The sequence below is a fragment of the Diabrotica virgifera genome, chromosome 3 (genome assembly GCF_917563875.1).
Source record: "Diabrotica virgifera virgifera chromosome 3, PGI_DIABVI_V3a".
NCBI lineage: Eukaryota > Metazoa > Arthropoda > Insecta > Coleoptera > Chrysomelidae > Diabrotica > Diabrotica virgifera.
The window spans coordinates 46,687,661-46,711,790 of NC_065445.1; the positions used below are offsets into that span (position 1 = coordinate 46,687,661).

At 35.2% G+C, this 24,130-nt stretch overlaps 1 protein-coding gene across 2 annotated transcripts in view; it reads right to left on the minus strand.

Annotated features, from left to right (window-relative positions):
• Positions 1 to 15,328: 15,328 nt before the first annotated feature.
• LOC114342748 (pyrimidine-specific ribonucleoside hydrolase RihA) overlaps positions 15,329 to 24,130 on the minus strand; it is a 33,368-nt gene continuing 24,566 nt past the window's right edge. For both annotated transcript variants that reach the window (XM_028293542.2, XM_028293548.2), the window contains exons 3-5: positions 22,842 to 23,130; positions 21,390 to 21,526; positions 15,329 to 15,701 (exon numbers count right to left, since the gene is read on the minus strand). In XM_028293542.2, the coding sequence (XP_028149343.1) occupies positions 15,375 to 15,701; positions 21,390 to 21,526; positions 22,842 to 23,130 (753 nt within the window). In that variant the 3' untranslated portion in view covers positions 15,329 to 15,374. The remainder of the gene's footprint in view (positions 15,702 to 21,389; positions 21,527 to 22,841; positions 23,131 to 24,130) is intronic.

The following is a 24,130-nucleotide window of genomic DNA, read 5'->3' on the forward strand; positions in this document are numbered from 1 at the left end:
TTAGCTTTTTAATCAAGTTTATCTTAAAATATGGGGTACAAAAAATAAAAGGTTTTATAGAAAAAAAGTAATGCAACTTTAAATTGTAAGAAAAACGTGATTTCATTTTTTTATTTTTAGGGTAAAATTCCGATTTTGACAATGTTTCCTCATCTAGAATTTAAAATAAACTTTATTTTCGTTGTCAGCACCATCAAAAACATAAAGTAAGAACAAACTTTTACCATTGGTTTTGGTTCACCATAGCTTTCACCAAGCCATTCACCACACCATGGTCAGTATCTCGAGAAATAAGCGTTTTTTTTTAAAGAGTGCCACTCGTCTATAAAGTCACATAACTTTTTTCTGATTGCCTATTTTGACTTTTAATTTTCCATAAAACTTCTTCATGAATCATATTTTACTGTTGTGTTGGTTAAAATTATAAACTAAAAAGTTTGTCACAAATCTTTTTTAAGTAAACATGAAACTAACGAAATCTGACGACAAAATGTTTAAAAATTAACAACTCCTCTGTTAATTTGTATAAACATTTTGTTTAAAGCTAGTTGTTATCTAAATATTTCAAGATGACACAGTAAAATTTCCAAGAGGAAAAATTTACAGCGATCAAAGATACAGCGAGGAAAATTGAAAAATCATCAAAATTGATTTTTCGCATTTTTGTAAAAAATTTGATTTTTGAACATGTTCCACCAATTCTAGATAAAAATAAACTTCATATTCGGATTCATCTGCGTCGAAAATATAAAGAAGGACCAAAATTTGCCATTCACCTATTATGGTCGCTTTTTCGATTTCTAAGCCTCAAATTAGGGGTGTGCCGCTCGCCTATAATTCTCTGCCTCTGTTAGCGCTATTTGTATAGCCTTTTGAAATTTCTGCTCTGTCTCATTATTTCGCAGAACTTCGGTATTCCATAATGTTATTGGCGTATTCTTGTGGATTTTTTGGTGAACTATTCTTGTTCTTATATACCTTAAATTTTACCAGAAAATTATCCGCGTCTCCATCCGTTCCTCTTATGATTCCTACGTCCAGTCAGTTACTACCCCTCTTACCCCTTTTGGCATCTACCAGAACATAATCAGTCTTATTTCTTGGACGCCGCCGTTAGAGACCCACGTTTCTTTGCGTATCTTCTTGTGTTCTAACATTGTTGATTTTATTAGTAGGTTGTGTGATGCTGCAAAATCCAGTAACCTTGTACCATTTTTGTTACTGATGGTACCCCGTCAAAATAGCCCCGTCGAAAAAGCTCCGACAAAATAGCCCTGACATAATATCTCGCACACAAAACAGCTCTGACAAAATAGCCTGCAGACAAAATAGTCGCGGAATAATAGCTCGCCCACAAAATAGCCCCGACAAAATAGTCCCGACAAAAAAGCTCCCTTCAGAATTTATCATGAAATAATCCCTTAAAGAATCATTTTTGCGGAAATGGTAATTATCCTCTATTCAGATGTTTATCTTAACCACATTAAATAAAAATGGTGTTTTCAGAGAACTCGAACCCTGTGTCTTCTGTTAGGAAAGACAGGAAAAAATCCTGGTTTTTCCTCGTTGGAATCGTTGGATCACTAAAACGAGAATTTTACTGTCACCATTGCGTTTGGTTGGGTTTTTAAAGACGGATCACATGCTGTGATTTTTTTGTGACGGATATTCTTAAGTTAAAGTTGATTTCATCTAATCAAATGAACTAACTATCTTTCAATGAAGTCGTCCCAGGAACGCAATTCATCAATATTGGCAATATATCCATAAGGAAAAATTTTCCTGTAACTGGCTATATACCATTAATTACAAAAATTGAAGGAAAATATCTTCTGTGTAAAAGGTATATTAGTTTGAAAACACCAATAAAGGGCTACATTAAAATACAGAACATTTTCGCTCTAAAGCGAGCATCATCAGTGTTCTAAGCAAGCTCTACATGCTAAGCCACCAAAAATACATGGGTTAAAACCCATAAAATGCCGACCAAAGGTCTTACATTGGCATATTATTTATTAAACCCTGGCAATGGGTGAAATTTAAAAAGGTATATCTCAAGGCACCATATGACTATACCACGAGCATGTAGGTGGTTGAGTTGATTTCTCTGTCTTCACAAAGAGAAGACAGAGAAACTCTCTTGTCAAAGTTGATTTCATCTAATCAAATGAACTAACTATCTTTCAATGAAGTCGTCCCAGGAACGCAATTCATCAATATTGGCAATATATCCATAAGGAAAAATTTTCCTGTAACTGGCTGTATACCATTAATTACAAAAATTGAAGGAAAATATCTTCTGTGTAAAAGGTATATTAGTTTGAAAACACCAATAAAGGGCTACATTAAAATACAGAACATTTTCGCTCTAAAGCGAGCATCATCAGTGTTCTAAGCAAGCTCTACATGCTAAGCCACCAAAAATACATGGGTTAAAACCCTTAAAATGCCGACCAAAGGTCTTACATTTGCACATTATTTATTAAACCCTGGCAATGGGTGAAATTTAAAACGGTATATCTCAAGTCACCATATGACTATACCACGAGCTGTCTTCACAAAGAGAAGACAGAGAAACTCTCTTTGTGAAGACAGTGGAATCAACTCAACCACCTACACGCTCGTGGTATAGTCATATGGTGCCTTGAGGTATACCCTTTTAAATTTCACCCATCGCCAGGGTTTAATAAATAATATGCCAATGTAAGACCTTTGGTCGGCATTTTAAGGGTTTTAACCCATGTATTTTTTGTGGCTTAGCGTTAGCGTTACCAGGTGTCCCGATTTGCGCGGGACGTCCCAATTTTAAGGGGTCTGGGGGCGCGTGCCGATTTGTACCTGATCGGGACACTAAATGTCCCGATTTTCACCCACGAAACCCAATTTCAGGAGGACTTGCAGTGAATTTTATAACTATGTTATAAAAACAAGGCACTCCTAAAAGCGGCAAAATCGAATAAAAATATAATTTTAATAAAAAAGAAATAATTTACTTAATCTACGATTTTTTTTGTAAATTCGTTTATTATTATTATTATGTAGGATTAAATACAGATTATAGAAACACCTTGTAGTCCAGTAAATGAAACGGGAAATACGGCGATACCGTGTAATTTTCAGGATCAACTCCGAATTGCATGAAAATTTGGACGGCTTGTGCCGTTGGTTGCTTTTACTCGGGGGCTGACAATCACCCCTAGTTGGGGGTGAAAAACCGCGTGTTTAAAATAAGTCCGGAGATGGATAAAGTAACTAATCCTAAGCAAGTTTAGTTCTATAGAATTTTAACTTAGTGAATACTTTTCGAGTTATTTACGATTGAAAATGTCTATTTTTCGACAAAAATCACGTTTTCGGGCGATTTTCACAAATAACTCAAAAAGTAAGTATTTGATCGAAAAAATATTCTTAGCAAAAATGTAGCTAGCATAATATAAAAAAAAGAATGTGTGTGTACTTTGTACGCACGTAAGAAGTTATACTTCTATTATATGATTTAAACGAAATTAATATACTTTTTATTTATATTTTGTTTAAATATTAAACTAATTTATACTTACTACTTCTCAAACATTTTTATTAGAACAGTGCCAAAAATTAAAATAATAAAAGAATAAAACACACACAAACACATTAAACAAGCCACAAATGATGTCTGAACATTAATTGTCGAAAATTTTTTTAACTAAATACGTATTTTTTGAAAATACAAATATATAATAAATAGACTTACAATCATAAAATGTATTAAAAAAAAAACAAAAAAGAAAGTTTCTATTGGGACTCGAACCAGCGCTGATAAGCGCGGTTGGTATTGGAATTCATTCGCCTTCAACGCTTAGCCACGGACAGTATGTGTCATTATTTACGAAGATCGACTAACTAAACGGATTAAACTTGTGATATTTTGATATTTTGAAAATTGATCAAATTATTTTAATTTTGAATTGAAATGATTTAGAATTGAAAAAATACAACAAAACATAGAGTAAGAAAACAATATATTAGGTGAATATTGATAGAAATTTTGATGGCAATCAAATTATATAAATAGAAGTATTACACACTATGTATTTTGGCAGATCAAATAGGTAGGTTTATACCCATGATACATTAACAATTATTACGTACCTGTTGCTTTTAAAAACTATTTAAAAGTCACTACAATATTATAAACTTTTTTGTTTCTGTCCTCACAACAATAAAACTAATATATTATGCATTTGTTTACCTTTACCTTTACCTCCAAACCACAGCTGTCCTACAGCTGCCATATCGGATAATTTTTGACATGTCATTTGAACATCCAATCAGAACAAAGTTATAATGCGCGCGCGCCGGGCTGATAGGTTTTAACATATAAAAATTCACCCTCTATCGCCGGTAAAGAAGTATAACTTCAAAAATGAAAAAAATTGTGAACCCGTCAAGTCTATAGACAAGTTGTAGCTCAACAAAGTTATAGCTCATGAAAAATACGTTCTTATTCGCCAAATTTCAAATCAAATGTTTCAACGTGAAATAACCAAGAAATAAAGCACTTTTCGGTAAAAACCAATTAAAACTTTTTTAATAAAGCTTTATTATGTTTTAAAAAAGTTTCTAGTATCAAAACACCGAGTTATGCTCAAAATCAAGTTAACTCCTTTTTTTGGTAAAAAAATCGTGAAAATCTCCCCCAGCTTAGCACCCCAAATGAAATTAATCCCTACCGCTTTACAAACAATTTACTTTACTTATGTATTTTTTACATGATTTAAAGAGCCTGAACGAGTCATTAATCACGATTGTATGCAAAATATGAACAGCCATATTTTAACCAATTTTTGTCTTACAGAAAAACAAAATGAATCTATCATATAGAAAATCATATATATCATTATGGAAGCAAAACCTACCTACTTTATCCTTGAGATTTTTAGTATCCCTAATATTTTTATTTTCCAATACTTTAGGAAAATTCTTTTTTAATATAAAACCAATTTTTTTCAAAACTTAGCACTCCCAACCGGTGAACCTTACAGATCGTATAAACAATACACATATAAAGTAAATGGTAAAGCGGTAACGATTAACTTTATTTACGGTGCTAAATAGGGGGTGATTTTCACGATTTTTTTACCAAAAAAAAAGGGGCAAACTTTATTTTGAGCGTAACTCTCTTAGTTTTAATGCTAGAGGTTTTTATATAAAACAAAATTAAAGATTTTTTAAACACTTTAAACACAAAAAATTTTAATAGGTTTTGCTCGAAAATTGCTTAATTTTTTGGTTATTTCAAGTTGAAAAATTCGATTTGGAATTTGACGAATAAGAACGTATTTTTGATGAGCTACAACTTTGCTTTTACTGGTTTTATAGACTTTCTAAACATATTTTTTTTTTGCTTTTTTAAAAGGTACGTTTTTACTAAGAATATTTTTTTCGATAAAATTACTCGAAAAGTATTGACTTAGATTAAAAATTATATAGAACAAAAGTTTTTTAGAGTTAGTCAGTTGATCCATTTTGGGACTTACTTTAAACGCGCGTTTTTTACCCCCGAAAAGGGGTAACTGTAACTGCCACCCCCCAAGTAAAAGCAACCAACGGTACAAGTTCAACTTTGAAGTAGACAGTAAGTAGAACCTAAAACCAGATTTTCATGCAATTAGGAGTTGACTGAAGATTACACTCCAAAACGGTCATTTACTGGACTAATGTTGTTTATTTGTCCCAATCTACAACCCTAAATCCCGATTTGTTTGTGCTTATGTACCGATTAAAAACAAATCGGACCTGGCAACACTACTTAGCATGTAGAGCTTGCTTAAAACACTGATGATGCTCTCTTTAGAGCGAAAACGTTCTGTATTTTAATGTAGCCCTTTATTGGGGCTTTCAAACTAATATACCTTTTACACAGAAGATCTTTTTCTTCAATTTTTGTATAATATATGTCTGACTTACCGATATGAATGAGTCAGATTAAATTAAATTATTAGAAGAATGTTTATACTAAGCAACAACATTTTTGTTTAATTTATTAATATTTTGTATTTTGATAACGACGTCCGAAGTGGAAGTCGAAACGTTAATAAAATTATTTCTTTCAAGTTAAATTGTGGCTTTTTCCTAATTAAATTAGAATAGTGATTTAAAATAAATGGTACTCCGTTAAAAGGTAAAACTTTTTATTGGGGGTGTTTTCTCCGGGGCTGTTTTAGCCGGGGCTGTCTTGACCGGGGCTATTTTGTTTGGTCGAGGCTATTTTGTATCCGGGCTATTTTGGCGGAGCTTTTTTGACGGGGCCGTTTTGACCGGGCCATTTTGACGGGTCAAGGTTACTGATATCATGAGAACCTAAGGTTAACTATTGTTGGTCTGTATGCTGCTTCCTTTCCAATCTTTGCATTGAATCTTCCTTCGCAATATTTGCATTCCAAGATAATATGCATGTCCTCTTTGGAGAGATTATTTTTCAGTTCCTTAAGTTTCTCAAGGAAGTTGTCATTTACTGGCTCTTTTTGCAGTTGTCCTTTTAATCTGATATAATGGAGACTTTTGTTAACGGGTTTGAAGGTTTATTGCCTCCTACAAATCGTATAAGCTACAGAAGAAGATAATTAACATTTCCAGTCACAAACATGGTGTATTTTTTGGTTACTGCTCCTAAAAAGGACGCCAATGACTATGTGTAGTGTATGTGTACTGGTACCTAACGAGTACCCGTTCAGATTGAGGCACGTTCCAAATACAAATTACATTAACACCTCAAGAAGTTATACACGAACCGAAACATATTTGAGATGATTACTTCCAATATGCGGGATGAGTGCCTTCACAATCACTACGATTATCATTAATACAATTTCGTTCTGACCTACACGTGTTCAAATAATTCGAATATTTGTTTGCGCTAACGCTAGGCTGTACTCTGCAGCCGTTGTTATTATTAAAGTTTTTTACTTAATTTTTTATTGTGATTTTGATTAATGATAATAAGAAGGTAAGGTTAAAAACATCTGTAATGTAGTAATAAAAGATATGAATTTTATATCTACATGTGCAGGCCCGGACTGGCCCGCCGGCCCACCGGCCATCGGGCCGGTGCGCCTTTTGCCTTGGTTACTATCTATCCATTAAAAAAATTAAACGCTGAAAAAAAATTTTTTTTTGAACTGTTACACAAATATGATGCAGCTACCATTCCCCTAAAAATGTTTCTACTTGCTTGTGATTTCGCCGTTTGGCACCAGAAACCTACATAATGAAGCCAGTGGGTACAACAAAATACAAGATATCAGATAATCAAATAACGTAGGCTATTCGGACGCCTTTCGTGGATATCAATATCCTCTCCGAGAACGCGCAGCGCCCTCGAAGACCATTTTTACGATTCGGGCGCCTTTTGTAGGTATTAATGTCCGCTGTTTCTGTTATAATAAATTGCTTAGATGCGACGAACGGCGCCCTCGAAGACCATTTTTACGATTCGAACGCCTTTGTGTGTATCAATATATGCTCTGAGGACGCGCGCGCCCTCGAAGACAATTTTTACGATTCGGGCGCCTTTCGTAGGTATCAACATCCACTATTTCTATTATAATAAATTGCTTGTATGCAACGCACGAGCCCTCGAAGACTATTTCTACGATTTGAGCGCCTTTCGTGGGTATCAATTTCCGCTGTTTCTATTATAATAAAAAGCTTAGATGCAACGCGCGGAGCCCTCGAAGACCTTTTGTTGGTATCAATATCTGCTCCGAGGACGCGCGGCGCCCTCGAAGACCATTTTTAAGATTCGGGCGCCTTTCGTATCCACGGTTTCTGTTATAATAAATAGCTTAGATGAGTCGCGCGGCTATTTTACGATTCAGGAGCCTTTCGTAGGTATCAATGTCATCTGTTTATATTATATTACAATAGTGTTACATCCCGCAATTGGCCTAATGAGTGCAGTTTTCTGCGCGCCATAACTAAATCATACATACAGGATTTTTGCACCCTAGAATCCTACATCATAATGAAGCCAGTGGGTACAACAAAATTCAACTCGTATCAGGTAATCAAAGGCCAACACACATAGCTCGAAAATGGCACTCAGGTTTTCTGACCTCTTTTGGTTCAGTTGTGCGGCGAGCCTTAGCTTCTCCGGTATGACTCCGTCTATGCCAGGTACCTTTCGGATCTTTATCCATCCAACGGCCTCGCCGTGAGGCAAAAAGTCGCCTTACTACTGCACTATCGTGCCTGGTGCCCCCTTTGCGACATCTGTAGTAGGATGCCCGAACTGCAGGCATCTAAAGCAGCGCTGGGCATGCAGTCTCTCTCGAATCTTGCACGAGTTCCAGTCAATTGGTATATGTTTCCTTTCCAGGAGCTTCTTGGCTGTGATGCGTGTCAGTCCGACCATGAAGTTTGTGTTCCCTTCTCTATTTTCCCTTCCTCCGTGCGGGCCACGATATTCTTCTTCAGGCGCTTGGCCTGTTCTTTCCCTGCCACTTTGAGGGTGAAGTCCTCGTCCGTAGTATTCTTAGCGCTTGTGATGCTAATCGCCTCCTTCTTTGTGTCTAGGCTACCCTTGATTTGCTTGAGCAATTCGGCATGGGATTTTCTACCTTTCTTCATGATCACCTTCTGCGTCTACATCCTACTTTCCCCGCATTCATACTCCACCTGCGCGAGGTGAAAGTCCATACCCATAAATGTAACTTCCAGGACCTTCCTGAAGTTCCTACCTTTGTAGCCCCCACTACTCTTAGGGACGCCTCTCTGGTCCCCAGTATCTCCATGTCTTTCCTTCAATTTAGAAATAATTGCCAGTAGTCTCTTGTCCCCGTCGATTTCCGTCACCCCTTTCTCTACAGGGACCATGAAAATATTCTGACGGTTTTCCCGGTTCTGTTCCTTCTGACCCGTCCTTGTCATCGTGCTCATAGTACTAAGTTGGAAGTACTCCACCTTTCCTGGTCTGTATGTACCTCCTGCATATACTCCCAGTTCCTGTTTTTCCTTGTCAGGTCGTGGAACCTTTATCCCTCACTGAATCCATGACCACTACTAAGTCGCATGTAGGTTTATTCTATCTTCCCGGTTTGGCGACCCTATAGTGAGCTTCTTCCCATTCGACTTTATGATGTCCTTTATTTTTTAAAGCCTCTTTCTCCTGAGTTCAGAACCGTTGCGATCATTTCTATCTCTTCTTCACTAAGTTTTTCGGGAAAGAACTCTTCGAAGCCGACCTGTGTGGACACTCCTGCCGTTTCCTTAGTCGTTCCTTCCTCACCGGTTTGCGCTACTATTCTATTTCGTTTCTCAATGCTGCCGAGGGTAACTTGTCTGAGATTGCTCTCCATGTCTTTGGTGACTATCTTTAAGTTTTTTACCTCATTCTTGATCTCGACCTTCGTGTTTGTATGGTCGGACATTAGTTTCACTAAATTATTTGTAACTCTGGTAAGTTTATCCATTGTTCTTACCATGACTGTTATGTCGGATCTCTCCTCCTTCTCTCTAGGTATTTTCTCCCCAAGTGAGGAGCTCCTTTGCAAGGTTGTCTCCCCTGGGAGATCCGTCTTGGTCAGGTCCCTACCACTGACCGGAGATCTTCGAACAGATCCCATTCTTCCGAAGATCATAGTCTCTTTCTTCCTCTTTCCCTCTTCGCTTAGAATTTTTCCTTTGTTCCCTTTACTAGAATGAACACCTTATCATCTCATTCATACCTTGTTAAAGCTGCACCACCACCGGTGACACGCTCCATTCTCACTTCGTTTTGTTTTATTTTTTCCTAAGTGATTAAATACTTATCCATATAGTTCCCGCGATTAGGAGATAATTATACTGTCCGGCGAGGCAGTGAGCCCTTGCTCACGCTAAGGCTTGAATTACAAAGGACTTTCGCCAGTTCTCCGAGGGCTCCGTTTGCGAGCGACTGACATTAGGCCATTCACTGCTCATTTACGGATCACCTGAAACAGTGTGATTGCGGCTTTTTTATCGAGGTTTACTCTGCTATTTTAGAGCGCTCTAAGAATTTAAAATAGTTTTAAAAGTAGCTTCTGTTGAACACCAATGATCATGATTGTTGATCAATGTTTTCGAACCAGTAGATTCTTCTGTAGAAGCAGTTGAAAAATGGTAAATTACTTTATGGTTTTAAATTAATATTAAACTGAAAAAAATTCACAAGTAATATTAATTTACTTTACATGTAGGCCTGGATCTTGCGTACCAAAAAAAGTTGTATAATAGCAAGCTGAAAATTTGTTAATAAGTTAACAGTGTCTAATCGAACAAATGATCGGACTTTGATGTACTTGTGTTTGGGAACACTGGAACAGGGGAAGTTTTAATTGTACAACAGGTTAAAAATTTGGAACGTCAGACTACGAAAACGTCCCATGTATTTTGTCGGACAGAACTTCCAATTAATTTGTTTCCCTTTCATTCAACTCTTATGCAAAAATCAGACTGCTATTTATCACCAACATAATTTCTGTCATTTAACATGTTCTACGTGTCTGACTTATTAAAATGCTCAGTTGGTAATAAATACCAGTCTGATTTTTGCATGAGAGTTTAATGAGTGAGTAACAAATCAATTGGAAGTTCTGTCCGACAAAATACATGTGACAGTTTTCGTAGTCTGTCGTTTCAAATTTTTAACCTGTTACCACAATTAAAACTTCACATATTCCAGTGTTCCCATACATCCAAGTTTATCCGACTAGACATCGTTAACATATTAACAAATTATACAACTTTTTTTGGTACGCGGGATCCAGGCCTAATGCTCTAGGATTTCAAAAAAGTTTGATGCAAAAGCTTAGAAGGGGGTCTGGCGCCTTTGTTTAGAGATTGGGTTGGCGCCTTTTTTAGAATTTGGGTTGGCGCCTTTTTTAGGAGCCAGTCCGGCCCTGTACATGTGTGTTAATATAAAAACGAATATCCACATCTATATTCAATAATTATGATTTATATTATACAAATAGTAAAGAATGTTTATTACATATTAAAGTTCGTTAACTTTTAATAGGGCTTTTCATTCACAGTTATTTGTTTTAATTTCAAGCTTCTGTCATGTGTCGTATAATCCGTGTATTCTAATAATATATACAGATTATAAAACATATGACAGAAACTCGAAACAAATGACAATCGATGAAAAGCCCTATAAACTACTTTTATTTCGTTGCCGAGTTTTGTATCATCATCTAATCGCTTGGATACTGGATAATAAAGTGTATTTCAAACCATAAAATTGTATTTATCTACTCTATCTCATTATTATGTATAAGTTTTTAGTTTGTGAAAACTGTCATTATAGGCAGCAGTGCGTGAAGGATTTAAAGTGTGCGTGAAGTAACAATGTATTTTAAATTGGATTTACTTTTTCGCACTGTTTTTGGCACACTTACATATAATCAAATATCCTTAACTTTCGCGTTGTCATGGTGATGACATGTGAGCAATAAATTACAACAAAAGTTTTGACAGTTTTGGGGTTTGATAGTCCAGGGCGCATCTGTTTTGAGATGGACGTAGAGAGGCGACTCAAATTTTTTTGCAGAAATTGCTTAAAAATAACTCAAACAATCCTCCCACTCAAAATGGTCCGGAACATTAATTAAATAATCAAAATGTCAAAATATGAAGGAAAAATTCGATTTTTTTATTGGTTTTTTGATTATAACTTTAAAACTGTTCATTTCTGAGAAAACTTTTACTGACATAAAGTTGCATAATTAAATTTCCTACAATATAGAATTGGTTAAAAATTTAAAAAATAGTCACCCTTGTTGCAAAATAGCAATAATTGCGAAGAAAACCATACAAAAACAAGTATTCGCATTTTACGTTTTTCAACCATTTATGCTACACTTAGGACCTTCATATTTTACAAAGAAAAACTTTATGATATAGTAAAACAACACTGTAAATTTCATTAAGATCGGTTTAATAGATTTTGCAAAATAAATTTTGCAATCCAGCTTTCGCAAAAAAAATTCATTTTTTTTAAATGTTGCAGGACTGAAAATAAAGCAGATAGCAAGTTGATTTTTTTTGCTTATAGAAGTGTACTATACCTTTGATTTGCAATTTGCAAAATTAAAATCGATTAATTATCACGGCGTCAGGAAATTTTTTTAATAAACATTAATTTTTGGTGCTACGCGCAGGACAGCGGTGTTCGATTCACACAAGTTGATTTCCACCAAAATTTCTTCCAATCTTTATCCAATATGTTATTTTCTTACTCTATATTTTGTTATATTTTAATATAATTCCACAAAAATCAAACTAATTTTATTATTGTTTGTGAAATATTGTTTAAACAATTGTATATGTTTAAAAATAATAAACTTTTATTCTCTAAGTTAAAATATATGAACAAAGAAAGTTTTTACTAAAAAAGGGTTATTTCAAAGGATAGAGCATGTGTTTTTATTTTGCAATAAACAAATTTATTTATTTATATCGAAATTTAATAAAAATTAAAATGTATCAATCATTATCAAAGGTCATTGGAATGCTCAATCAGAGCAAACTGTTCGTTGTCCTGCGCGTAGCACCAATAATTAATGTTTATTTAAAAAAATTCCTGACGCCGGCCGTGGTAGTTAATCGATTTGAATTTTGCAAATTGAAAATGAAAGGTACAGTACACTTCTATGCGTAAAAAAATTTCAACTTGCTATCTTCTTTATTTTCTAATTTGCTAATATTTTGAAAAAATAAATTTTTTTTTGCAAAAGCTGGATTGCAAAATTTATTTTGCAAAATCTATTCAACCGATCTTAATGAAATTTACAGAATTGTTTTACTGTATCATAAAGTTTTTCTTGGTGAAATATGAAGGTCCTAAGTGTAGCATAAATGGTTGAAAAACGTAAAATGCGAATACTTGTTTTTGTATGATTTTTTCGAAATTATTGCTATTTTGCAACAAGGGTGACTAATTTTTAAAGGACATCGCACACATCTTATGGAAAATAGAATGTCACTCAAATTCAATGAAATTTATACGAATAGATTCGTTTTAAATTAACGATCATTTCTTATCATTGCGCGAACTCTTAATTATGATTAATTACGGCGCAAATTGCAATTAAAGTTTATCGAAATCACATTTTTGGAGTCAATAAAAGTGTCAGTTACAATCACTATTGCTCTGGGTCCTATTCAAAACATCTTAAACCCCGCTGGGCCTAAGCGGATTATGAAACTATTATAATAAGATGCTTAATAGCCCGAGAAGATTTATGAAGTTACCGATAATCTGGGTATTTTAAAATATTTTTTCTCTCTCTAACTTATGTACCTACCCATTTGATTTCAGATTGATTTATATCAATTTCTGCTCTTATTATTGAAAATTAAGAGTTGGCGCAATGATAAGAATTGATCGTTAATTTAAAACGAATCTATTCGTATAAATTTTATTGAATTTGAGTGGCATTCTATTTTCCATAAGATGTGTGCGATGTCCTTTTTAACCAATTTTATATTGTAGAAAATTTAATTACGCAACTTTTATGTCAGTATAACTTTTCTCGGAAATGAATACTTTTAAAGTTATAATCAAAAAACAAAGAAAAAAATCGAATTTTTCCTTCATTTTTTGACATTTTGATTATTTAAACAATGTTCCGGACCTTTTTGAGAGGGAGGATAACCCAAAATATTATTATTTGAGTTATTTTCAAGCAGTTTCTGCAAAAGAAATTGAGTCACCTCTCAACGTCCAAATGTACTAATAGTTTTACAGATGCGCCCTGGTCTATGAAAGAAGTTAGAATTTTTAAATGTCAAAGTGCTAAAAATTGTAGAATAGAAATGAATTCCAGTGACGAAGAGTTACAGTTTTTTTATTTGTTCTATCTTGTATAACGGCGGAGAAGTAACCGTTCTTATAAAATTATTCTATTATTCTTGTCGGTACATTTAACATTGATTGAAATTGTGAAAGAAATAAAGAAAACAGTATGGCATATGTGGCGCACAAACATAAGATTTAGCTGTGGGCTACATAGGGGGCACTAATATTCAAGTTGTCCAGATTTTTGATTGTTTAGTTTAGTGAATACAGTAATACAGTTAGGTCTGTTTTTTCTGTACCTGAGATTTTTGCTGAGTTTACAAAAATACTTCTTAAAACAGAAAATATTCACATGCAGTTGATTTGATGGTTACCATTTAACATGGCTATCTTTTAAAAAATCTTGTTTGATTACTTATAATAATGATGAATAGCTAGACATATAAGTTATGTACCTATCAATTTTCAAGTATCACATGTCCACTTACTGCTTGTAGATCTTAGCCGATCCGTTCATAAATTAAACAACTGGCGGTACATTCTTTGTAGATTCTAATTAATCCCTAATTCATTGTAAGTTTATTGTGAATTTATGTTCATTTGTGTCATTGAATGAAAGAAAGATTGCTTTGTATTTAATAGTTACATGTCTTTATCTTAATTAGATACCAAGATATACCTATTTCAATAGACTGGCTTTTGTTCCTTTCATAACTTGTGGTCACGTTTAAACTGACAAATACTTTTGACTAAGATGATTTTAGAAGATTATTTGAGATTATTCATATCTTCCTCTTGTCTAGTTGTCGAGTGGAGATATTATCGACGTGAAGTATACGGGAAAAGCATTTTGTTGTTTTATTTTTAGGAGATCGATGTCTCTTAGAAAAGTTTGAATAACTCGTCATCAAGTACCGACTTGTGGAAGCTTAAAATGTCTTAACAATTGATAATCTTTTTTTCTACGGCAGTAAATGACACCGTGTTATCCACGTATGTACACGAAAAGCACATATTTTGGGCACAAAAAGACCCCAAAGTATAATTTTTATCTTGACACATCTACATGAAAAAACAGTTGTTATAGTACTATTTATTTGCACTTTTATTTGCGCATTAAAAAAGAGTTTCTTGTCTTATAAGTCAAATACTGAAGAATTCTTGAACAAAAGTCAAAACTACACACTAGAATATCAAAGAATAATAATTATTAGGTACACTCTGAAAACAATATATTTTCACACTCAAAAATCCACTTAAATGGGAAACAGATAGGAGACATTTTGTTGGTCTTTCGTGTCTGATTTTGTATTCAATCCCAGTCTCTGATGAGGCCATAGGAGTCCGAAATTATGTCTTAACGCTATGTCAATTACCAATTCAAACACAGAGACTGACATTGTGTTCCTACGCTATGTACTGTTTGTAATAATCTGATAATCCATAATTCGCAACTTAAGTTTAACTTTTTAATTTTGTGATTCGATATTATTTGAATAAAGAATTTAATTTTTATAAATGAAGTTACAATAAAAAATAAATATTTATTAAATTACACTTAAATAACTATTTAACATAATAAAGACTTTGTACATTTTAGCATTTCTTTAATAAATAACTGAGTATCTATATCCTCTATAATAATAACATTGGGTTGATTCATCTTCAGATGATCTAATACAACCTGTCCTCTTGTGAGATCGCCATGAAGCTCAACAGACGCATGGTGAATACTAGATTTAAGAATGTGCTCCTCAGGATTCGTAAAAGCGAAGGTCAGGAATGTATCGCAGGGAATCCAGTGTTCCCTATTGTGTCTTTTGTATATAATTTCTTCCGCTTTGGTTAATAACGTAAGTTCAGGTGTCGCGTTTCCCAAAGCTTCAAACCTCCATTCCTACAACAAAACAACCAATAACTAACATATTCATATATCGAATTAAAGGGATTATAAAAAATGTTAAAATTACCAAAGACATCCTAAATAGGGCAGTACCTATCTCGGCCCAAGAAACAAGTAGGTCTTTTAAACATGTCCCAAGTCGGCGCAAAGATTAAATCTGCCCGATATAAAATATACCATCTCGGCTCCTGGGAGCCAATGTTCACACACTAATAACAATTTTCGTCTTTGCCTAAACATTTCTCTTATGGGCTTTAAAGATGTCATTATACTCTATTTTGTCTGAATACTGAATAATAGTTAATTGAAAGATAAATTGATTCCACCACGAGGTGTCGAGCGAGTAACATCGTTCTGTATTTTGTCGTGTTTTGTAAAACATAGTGCAAAAACTGTGATATTAGTTTACCTTCAACTAGAAATAGATGTATGTATAAATTACTCATTATTAGTTGATGTTTATTTTTTGTTTCAACTGTTAAAACCACAGAAAATTTTTTTAAACAAGATTGCCTTACGAGTGGCAACCTATTTTTATTTTAAAATGGATAAAAACTGAACCATCACCATAATACATAGAAGTTAACTTTGGTATAATTTCAAGATAAAAACGTAATTGCTTTTGACTACATGCAGACACCCAAACAGTAAATATGTCTCAAAACATCTAACCAAGCTTTTTCTATGTATCAGTAGCGAAATCGATTTCACGACCAACATTTCCAACCAAGAGAAACTGTTTCTTAAATTCGCAAAGAACCCAAAATTTTTGTACAATATTGAAAGAAGGGGTAGTGAGGGTAGGATGTTTTTCTACAGGTCTATTCGCGCTAAATCCCCAAACGTAGCCAGAGGGAGAACGCCTGCACATTACAAAATTGGACGTTAAATAAGGTCGAATATTTCCCTGAGAAAACCTAAAGCGCAGGCGATCTCCCTCTGGGTAAGTTCAGGATAGGTTCAGGGCATGCAGCGCGAATAGGCCTTATGTTAATAAGAAATTTTTCGTAATCTATAATTCCAAGATAAAATTATTATTATACCTACTAATGGGGTACTAATATCTACCTGTTAATGTTCGAGCCGACCTGGGGTTTTTAAAATGTACCTGGGATATCATAAAGGACAAAAGGATTATAGTGAGCCGAGATGGGAATACCCACCAAAATATGACACACTTAAAGTTGACATGAAATGTAGATCATACGTTTCCGTATGATCCCCTGTAAAACAATTGCATGCCAAATAAGTCACGACCAAGGCAAACGACCGAATGTTTCAAGTACTGATCGGCACTGATATTATCTCAGCAAATAAATTTATAAATGGTCTAAGGCTGTGGTCTCCAATAAATTCCGTAGGTTGCGTACAGAGTCACGCTGTAGGTCGCGTCTGTATGCTTAATACAATAAATGATAATATTAGTTGCGGTCTGTTATCGTACTCCGAACGTAGCATCAAACTGCTGTACTGTACACGGCTTCACAGGCGGTGGTCACCAATAAACGCCGTACGCTGCCTACACTGTCACGCAATAAGTCGCATATGTATGCTTTATACAATAAATAATGGATACGGTCTCTATTGGATGTTGAACGTAGTGTTTATCTGCTATGAGCGACTTCAAATGTTGGAAGCAGAGTCTTTAGTTATTTTTGAGCATTTCAACGTACCATTGGTACAGGTATTAACCTAGCAAACTGAGTTAAACAAGTAGTAAAAAAGAACAAGACGAGTTGCTTATCAACAAGTTGATATATCGCACTTGATTGATAACGAAAACCATCGAAATATTGTCGCCGGCGATCTACAAACGCTGTACCCTACCTACGGCATTTATTAGTGACCACAGCTGACTCTGGACGCGACCTACAGCGTTTATTGATAATCATGGCCGTTTTGAATTGACTACGTGAAGTTGCCGGTGACTGACAAAGTCTGTATACAACGTCTGGCTTGACGCTGTACGTAACTTACGGCATTTATTGGAGACCACAGCCGAACATAACTACTGTGTTGGGTCAATGCTCTCTTCGCTAGTGGAATGGTAGCACCTCCGTCTCGCGCATTCGGCTCGCCAGCGCTCCAATCACACGCCCTCCCACCTTACTTTTCACTAGCATTGACGAATGTTAGAAGATTGATCACCGATAAGGATATAAAAGGAGCTTCGCCGCAACATAAGGAGAGCGTAAGGAAAGTAGGTATAATGCCACAAGAAGTACCTACAGAAAAAGTTTTCCAGAAGTCCACGATATGAAGAACCAGGTACCCGAAAACAACGCAGTTCAAAAGGAGATTGTGCCGCTACGGAACATCACAAGAAAACTAAAGTATCTTAAGGACTGAAATGTATATATTATTAGATCATCATCATCATCATCCAACCAATTCACGTCCACTGCTGGACATAGGTCTCCCCCAATTGTTTCCACACTTCACGGTTCTGTGCTGATTTTTGCCAGTTTTTACTAATCCGCCTGATATCATCTGTCCATCGTGTAGGCGGCCTTCCTCTACTTCGTTTATTTTCTCTTGGTCTCCACTCCATCAGCTTTCGTGCCCATCTTGAATCTTTCAGCCTGGCGACGTGTCCTGCCCAGTTCCATTTGAGCCTGGTGATACGTTCTACAACATCTGCGATACCGGTTGTTTGTCTGAGATCTTCATTTCTTATTTTATCCCGTAGAGTTACGCCCAGCATGGATCTTTCCATGCGCCTTTGAGCAACCCGCATTTTCGACGCTGTTGCCTTGGTTAGAGTCAGTGTCTCTGCTCCATATGTCATTACCGGTAGCACACATTTGTCAAACACTTGTCTTTTTAAACCGATCGGTATACTGCTCCTAAATATGTCTCTCAGAGCTCCGTAGGCTGCCCAAGCAAGAGTTAATCTTCTTTTTATTTCGCATGTTTGGTTATCTCTGCCAATTCTAATTTCATGACCCAAGTAAATGTACTTTTCCACTAGTTCTACTTCTTGTTCGCGTATAATCAGCTGCCCGCTAGGAATCAGATTAGTCATAAATTTAGTTTTAGAAAAGTTCATTTTCAGGCCTATTTTCCAGCAGATAGCGTCTAACTCATTTAGCATTTTCTTTACTTCTCCTAGGTCATCAGTTATAAGGACTATGTCATCTGCAAAACGAAGATGATTGAACTTTTCTCCATCTATTTTGATCCCTTTATTGTCCCAGTTGAGCATCTTAAAGGCATATTCCAGAACAGTTATGAATAGTTTTGGCGAGAGTGTGTCGCCTTGTCTTACGCCGCGTTCTATGCTTATTTGTTTGGTTTTATCATGTAACTTAACACTCATTGTTGCCTCTTTATAAATATTATAGATGAGTGTACTGTAACGGTAGTTAATGCGGCATTCATTTAGAGCTTCTAAAATGCTATCCAGCTCTATCGTGTCAAAGGCTTTATGAAAATCCACGAATGCTAGGACAAGGGGTTTATTATATTCTATTGACTTCTCAATTAGTAACTTGACTGCCTGCAGATGGTCGTTTGTCCCAAAGTTTGATCGAAATCCAGCTTGTTCTTTTGGCTGGTAAAAATCTAGCTTCTTTTCTACTCTTGATGTCACTACTTTTGTAAAGAGTTTGTATAAGTGGTTTAGCAGGCTAATGGGTCCATAATGTTCTAAGTCTGTCTTATATCCCTTCTTATGCAAAAGTATTGTTACTGCGTTTTTCCATTTTTCAGGTATCGACTTTTGATGAAGGCATAAGTTGAAGAGATTTTTTATTTTACCTATAAGAATGTGGCCTCCGTTTTTAATGGCCTCTATTACGACTCCATCTTCACCTGGTGCTTTTCCATTTTTCATTTTTCTCAGTGCTTGATGGATTTCGCTAGTGGTTATCTCTGGTAGTATTTCGGAGCCTTGGTTTATTATTTTCTTTGAAACCGCTTCCCTCAGATTATTTTGATTCAGCCTTTGGCTCCTATATAGTTCCAAATAAAATTCTTCTACGATATTTAGTAAATCTTCTCTGTTTGATGTTATTTCGCTGTTTTTATTTTTTAATTTATGTATTTCGCATTTTCCGTTGGTCAATTTCCTTCGTAAAACTTTCAAACTTTTATTTTCTTCTATGGTTTTCTGGATGCTTTGAGTTTTATACTTCCTTAGATCTTTTCTGATTTCCTTTGACACTTTCTTGTTGATGTCTCTTAACGCACTTTTTTCAGTATTTTCGCTTCCTCTCATTTTACTTCGCGTTTTGATTAGTTCTCTAGTTTCTGGGCTTATTTTTTCATCTCTCTTCTTTTTTGGGCAGTTTTTTCGTTTACTTTCTTCAATGGCTCTAATTATGTTTTCATTTAAGTTATTTATACTTTCATCTGAAGTTGTATTTCTTTCCAAAGCTGCGTTTATATGGTGTTGGTATTTATCAATATTTAATGGGGGAGTCCAGGCTTGCAAGGTTTTCTTTTTTATCAATCGATTTCGTTCTTTTTTGAGGTCTATTTTTATTGTGGCTCTTACCATTCGATGGTCACTTCCTGTAGTAAATTTATTTAGGACGCTCACGTCTGTGATAATCTGTTTTTTGTCGCTGATAATGGAATCTATTTCATTTCTTGTTTTACCATCAGGACTTTCCCACGTCCACCTTCTATGTAGTTTTTTAACGAAAAAACTGTTCATTTGGAACAAGTTATTCTGTAGCAAAAAGCCTAAAAGTGTTTCTCCCCGCTCATTTCTACCTAGAGTTCCAAAATTTCCTAGTGATGTCTTTGCTTCGTCTTCTTTAAGGCCTAATTTTGCATTAAAATCCCCACACAGGATTGTAAAGTGGGTGGGTGTGTCTTTTAGAGCTACAGATATATCATCATAAAAGTCTTCAACTTCTTCGTCTGGATGTTGTGTTGTTGGAGCGTATACCTGGATAATTTTCAGTTTATACCTGTTGTTGAGCTTTAGGGTTACATAGGCAACTCTTGTAGACACACTTTTTATATCAACTACGTTTTTCTTATGTTTTTTATGGATGAAGAAACCGACCCCTCCAACTGATTCGGTTTCGGAGCCAATGCTATAGAAGAGGTGTCCTGATTTCAGCGTCTTTAAGTTTTCACCACGGTGTCGTATTTCGCAGACTCCTATTACGTCCTATTTAATTTCTTTGATTGCATCTTCCATTTCGAAGAATTTTTCTTCTGCCAATAGAGTTCTGGCATTATAGGTGGCAACGTAGAATGAAAAGGGTTTTCGTATTTCTCATTTCGTCAGTTTTTTGTCCCCCCCCAGAATCCTTGGGACAGACTGATAAATCAGTGTGAGACTCTGGATTTATCCTACTCACCTGGGGTCTTTCCGTCTTTGTTTTAAAATCTGACATTTCGATTTATTTGAGGGGATATATTATTAGATAAACCCGGAAAATTGATCTGGTAAGAACTCCACTGGCCAAAAGTATTATTACATGGAGGCCAACCAACCGGGCTCTTAACGTATTGAGTTAAGGCCAAACCGTTTTGTCGCAATGATTAAGTACTGATTAATCGTTGAACTGCATCAAAGAAAAACGTTTCATTTGTTATGGACGTGTGAGAAGAGCAGATCGTACAACGTAGATATCAAAGATTTCGGATTGGAGCCCAATAGGAAAGAGAAGAAGAGGTAGACCCTGAAGATATATAAAAATTGTACATGTTGTGTTGACTTACCAGTGGTATTTTTGGCAGAAGACAAGTTTCCCAAGGTAGTACATAAATCGGACATATCAGATTTTCAAGTGCTATGTAAGCTGCTTCTGGGTCTACATGAAAATTAAATTCGGCACATCTTGAAACATTTCCAACAGCTGCAAAAATTAAAAAACATGATAATAAATTAATAATATTTTCTGAACTAATGTTATAAGAGTAACAATATAACAATTGATATGAAACACATATATCTATACATTTGATTATACCACCACATACTAAAACTCAAAACTTCAGAGATATTTATTGATCGTTTTTTGGCTTATATCACAACGGCTTTACTTTATCGTGTCATTCCTATAATTTCGGCCCAGTATCGAACTGGGACGATTCTTTGTTTGAGAGCATTAAATCTTCGAGAGTACACTGACTAAGATAGTTCCTGGATGTAATATTCCATATTTTGTATTTTTCCAATGTCACAGTTTACATCATCGTGGTATGTTTGCTCCTATTTTGCCAAGTTGTTTGCTTTTACTGAAGCGACCCCCGTTCTTATCCCATTCATAGTTTTTGTAAGTTTGAAAGTCTAGAGTCCAGTGAACCTGATCAAGAGTAAAAAATTCGGAAGGTTCATCCTGCACTGTTTCAAGGAAGCTTTTCTTCAATTTCAGTCGCTTTCGTGGTGTACTCTCTATACAGGTTGTGCCGCTATGATTCATTTTTTCTGTGTGCTGTGCTACATTTCTGCGTGTAGGAAGATCTGGAAAACTCGCTGCTTTATATAGATTTGAGAATCACGTTAGTTATTTGCATATCGTTACTATCCAACATGCCTAAAAAGCACAGTATCCGTTTGTTTGGGTTGGGCAGACCTGTTCTAAATGGGTCACGCATTTATTCAAAATTTGAAAAACACAGTGCCTTTGCCGTTGTGCCTGGAAACCCACCCCATTTACTTTCCGGTAGATTTCTGGATATGCTGACTACAGTCTCAAAATAGATTCAAGAACAAAGACAGCATTGGTTTGGCCGCGTCAGATGTAGAAATTAAAACTACGTGGGATGCAGAATAGAGCTGTTAGAAGGATAGGGAAAGAGAGGTAGAGAAAAAAGAATGAAGAGCTAGAAGCACTATGTGGCAGTAAAATGAGAGCAAATAAATGAAGAAGAAATGAGGGGCGAAGAAGAGAAAGAACAGCGACCAATGGAAAGAAAACAACTGAGATAGAAGAAAAGCAACAAGTTTTTCGTAACACATTACATAAAAATGTGAAACGGATTAGAGAAGAGTAATAAATTCAACAAAATTTACAAGGTCAACAGTGTAAAAAGCTAATACAAAATGAGTTATGGCTTGTTTTACCCGCGAATTATTTCCTTCAAGTCTTCCAGGACGGACTTCCAAGAAGTCCTTCAATAGATATTCCCAAACCATGTCTAACTTAGTATGTTAATCAGAAATCTTACCAGTGTAGTTTCCTCCCATAATCCATACATCCTTAATCTTAGAAGCCAAGTCGTCGTAAAGTTTAAGAGATAAAGCCAAATTGGTTAGAGGTCCAACGCAGATTAGTGAAACTGCATTAGGGTGCGCGTCTACTATGTCGTGTATTGCTACAGCTGCTGGTGTTTTACTTACTATCGACAGATCTGGATCTGTGTCATAATATAAATCTCCAAGACCGTCTTCACCATGATAGCGTTCTATATTATTTAAAAGTATTAATTCACGTTTAGCCCCTTTGAATACCGGTATCTACAAATAAAGAATGATTTTATTACATATTTAAAATTTTCAAGTTGCCGATATATTACCGAGCGGTAACCGAGGTGACCAGTCGTGATCATATCGCACCTTGAAAACCATAGGGCAGTAACTGCAAAAATCATCATATCGAGTTATGAGCATTTTAAGTTTTTGTAAAGTTAATTTTATTTCCTGTGGTTCCAAAAATTAAGCTACAAACCTGATATTTGGTATATTTGTCTTTAATTTTGCATATTTTTATATGAATTAAAAAGTACATAAAATTTCCTCCAGGAAATAGGTATTTTAGCACATACGGCCATATGGTTTTAAAAAATATATCAATTTTCGCAAATGACGCAGTAAAAATGCATTTCAAATAACAGTTTTTTATTTAAGATTGTACTTATTTATTACAAATTTTTAGTGTTAACACTTAATCAAAGTCTTGCATATTATAATCTGTCTGTTATTTTTCTATTGTTGCATTGGTCACGTGTAAATCTCCGTAAAACCTATGATAGTGCTCTTGAATAAGATTAGCCTTACATAGTGAGAGTCTACATCTTGTTTTTGAGATTGCATATTCCTGGTGGATGCGAATATGCTTTACTTAGTTCCATATTAGCCATTATCCCTCGTTGTCTTTGCCTTATATTAATGGTTCTGAACTCTGTATCGTTAAAGCTTGCCTTAACCTGAAACTTATTTTTAAATGTCTTCTCCACCTAGCTCATCTTATGCCATTCCAGACGACCTTATTTCCTTCTTCGTCAATGTTATAATTATTTCCCATTTCCTTACATCGTTTTTTAAAGTCCAATATATCCGATGTACACCTTTAATTAATTTTATAAGGTTCACCTGGTTTTTTAGCTGTTTGAACTACTGTGAACCGTTGCGCAGCCACGTAAATTGGTCATCTTTTAAAGCCTTCTTTTTGGTTTCTCAATCAAAGAATGCACGTTATCTACCGTATTTTGGGAGTGACTCGTTATCAAAAATTTGT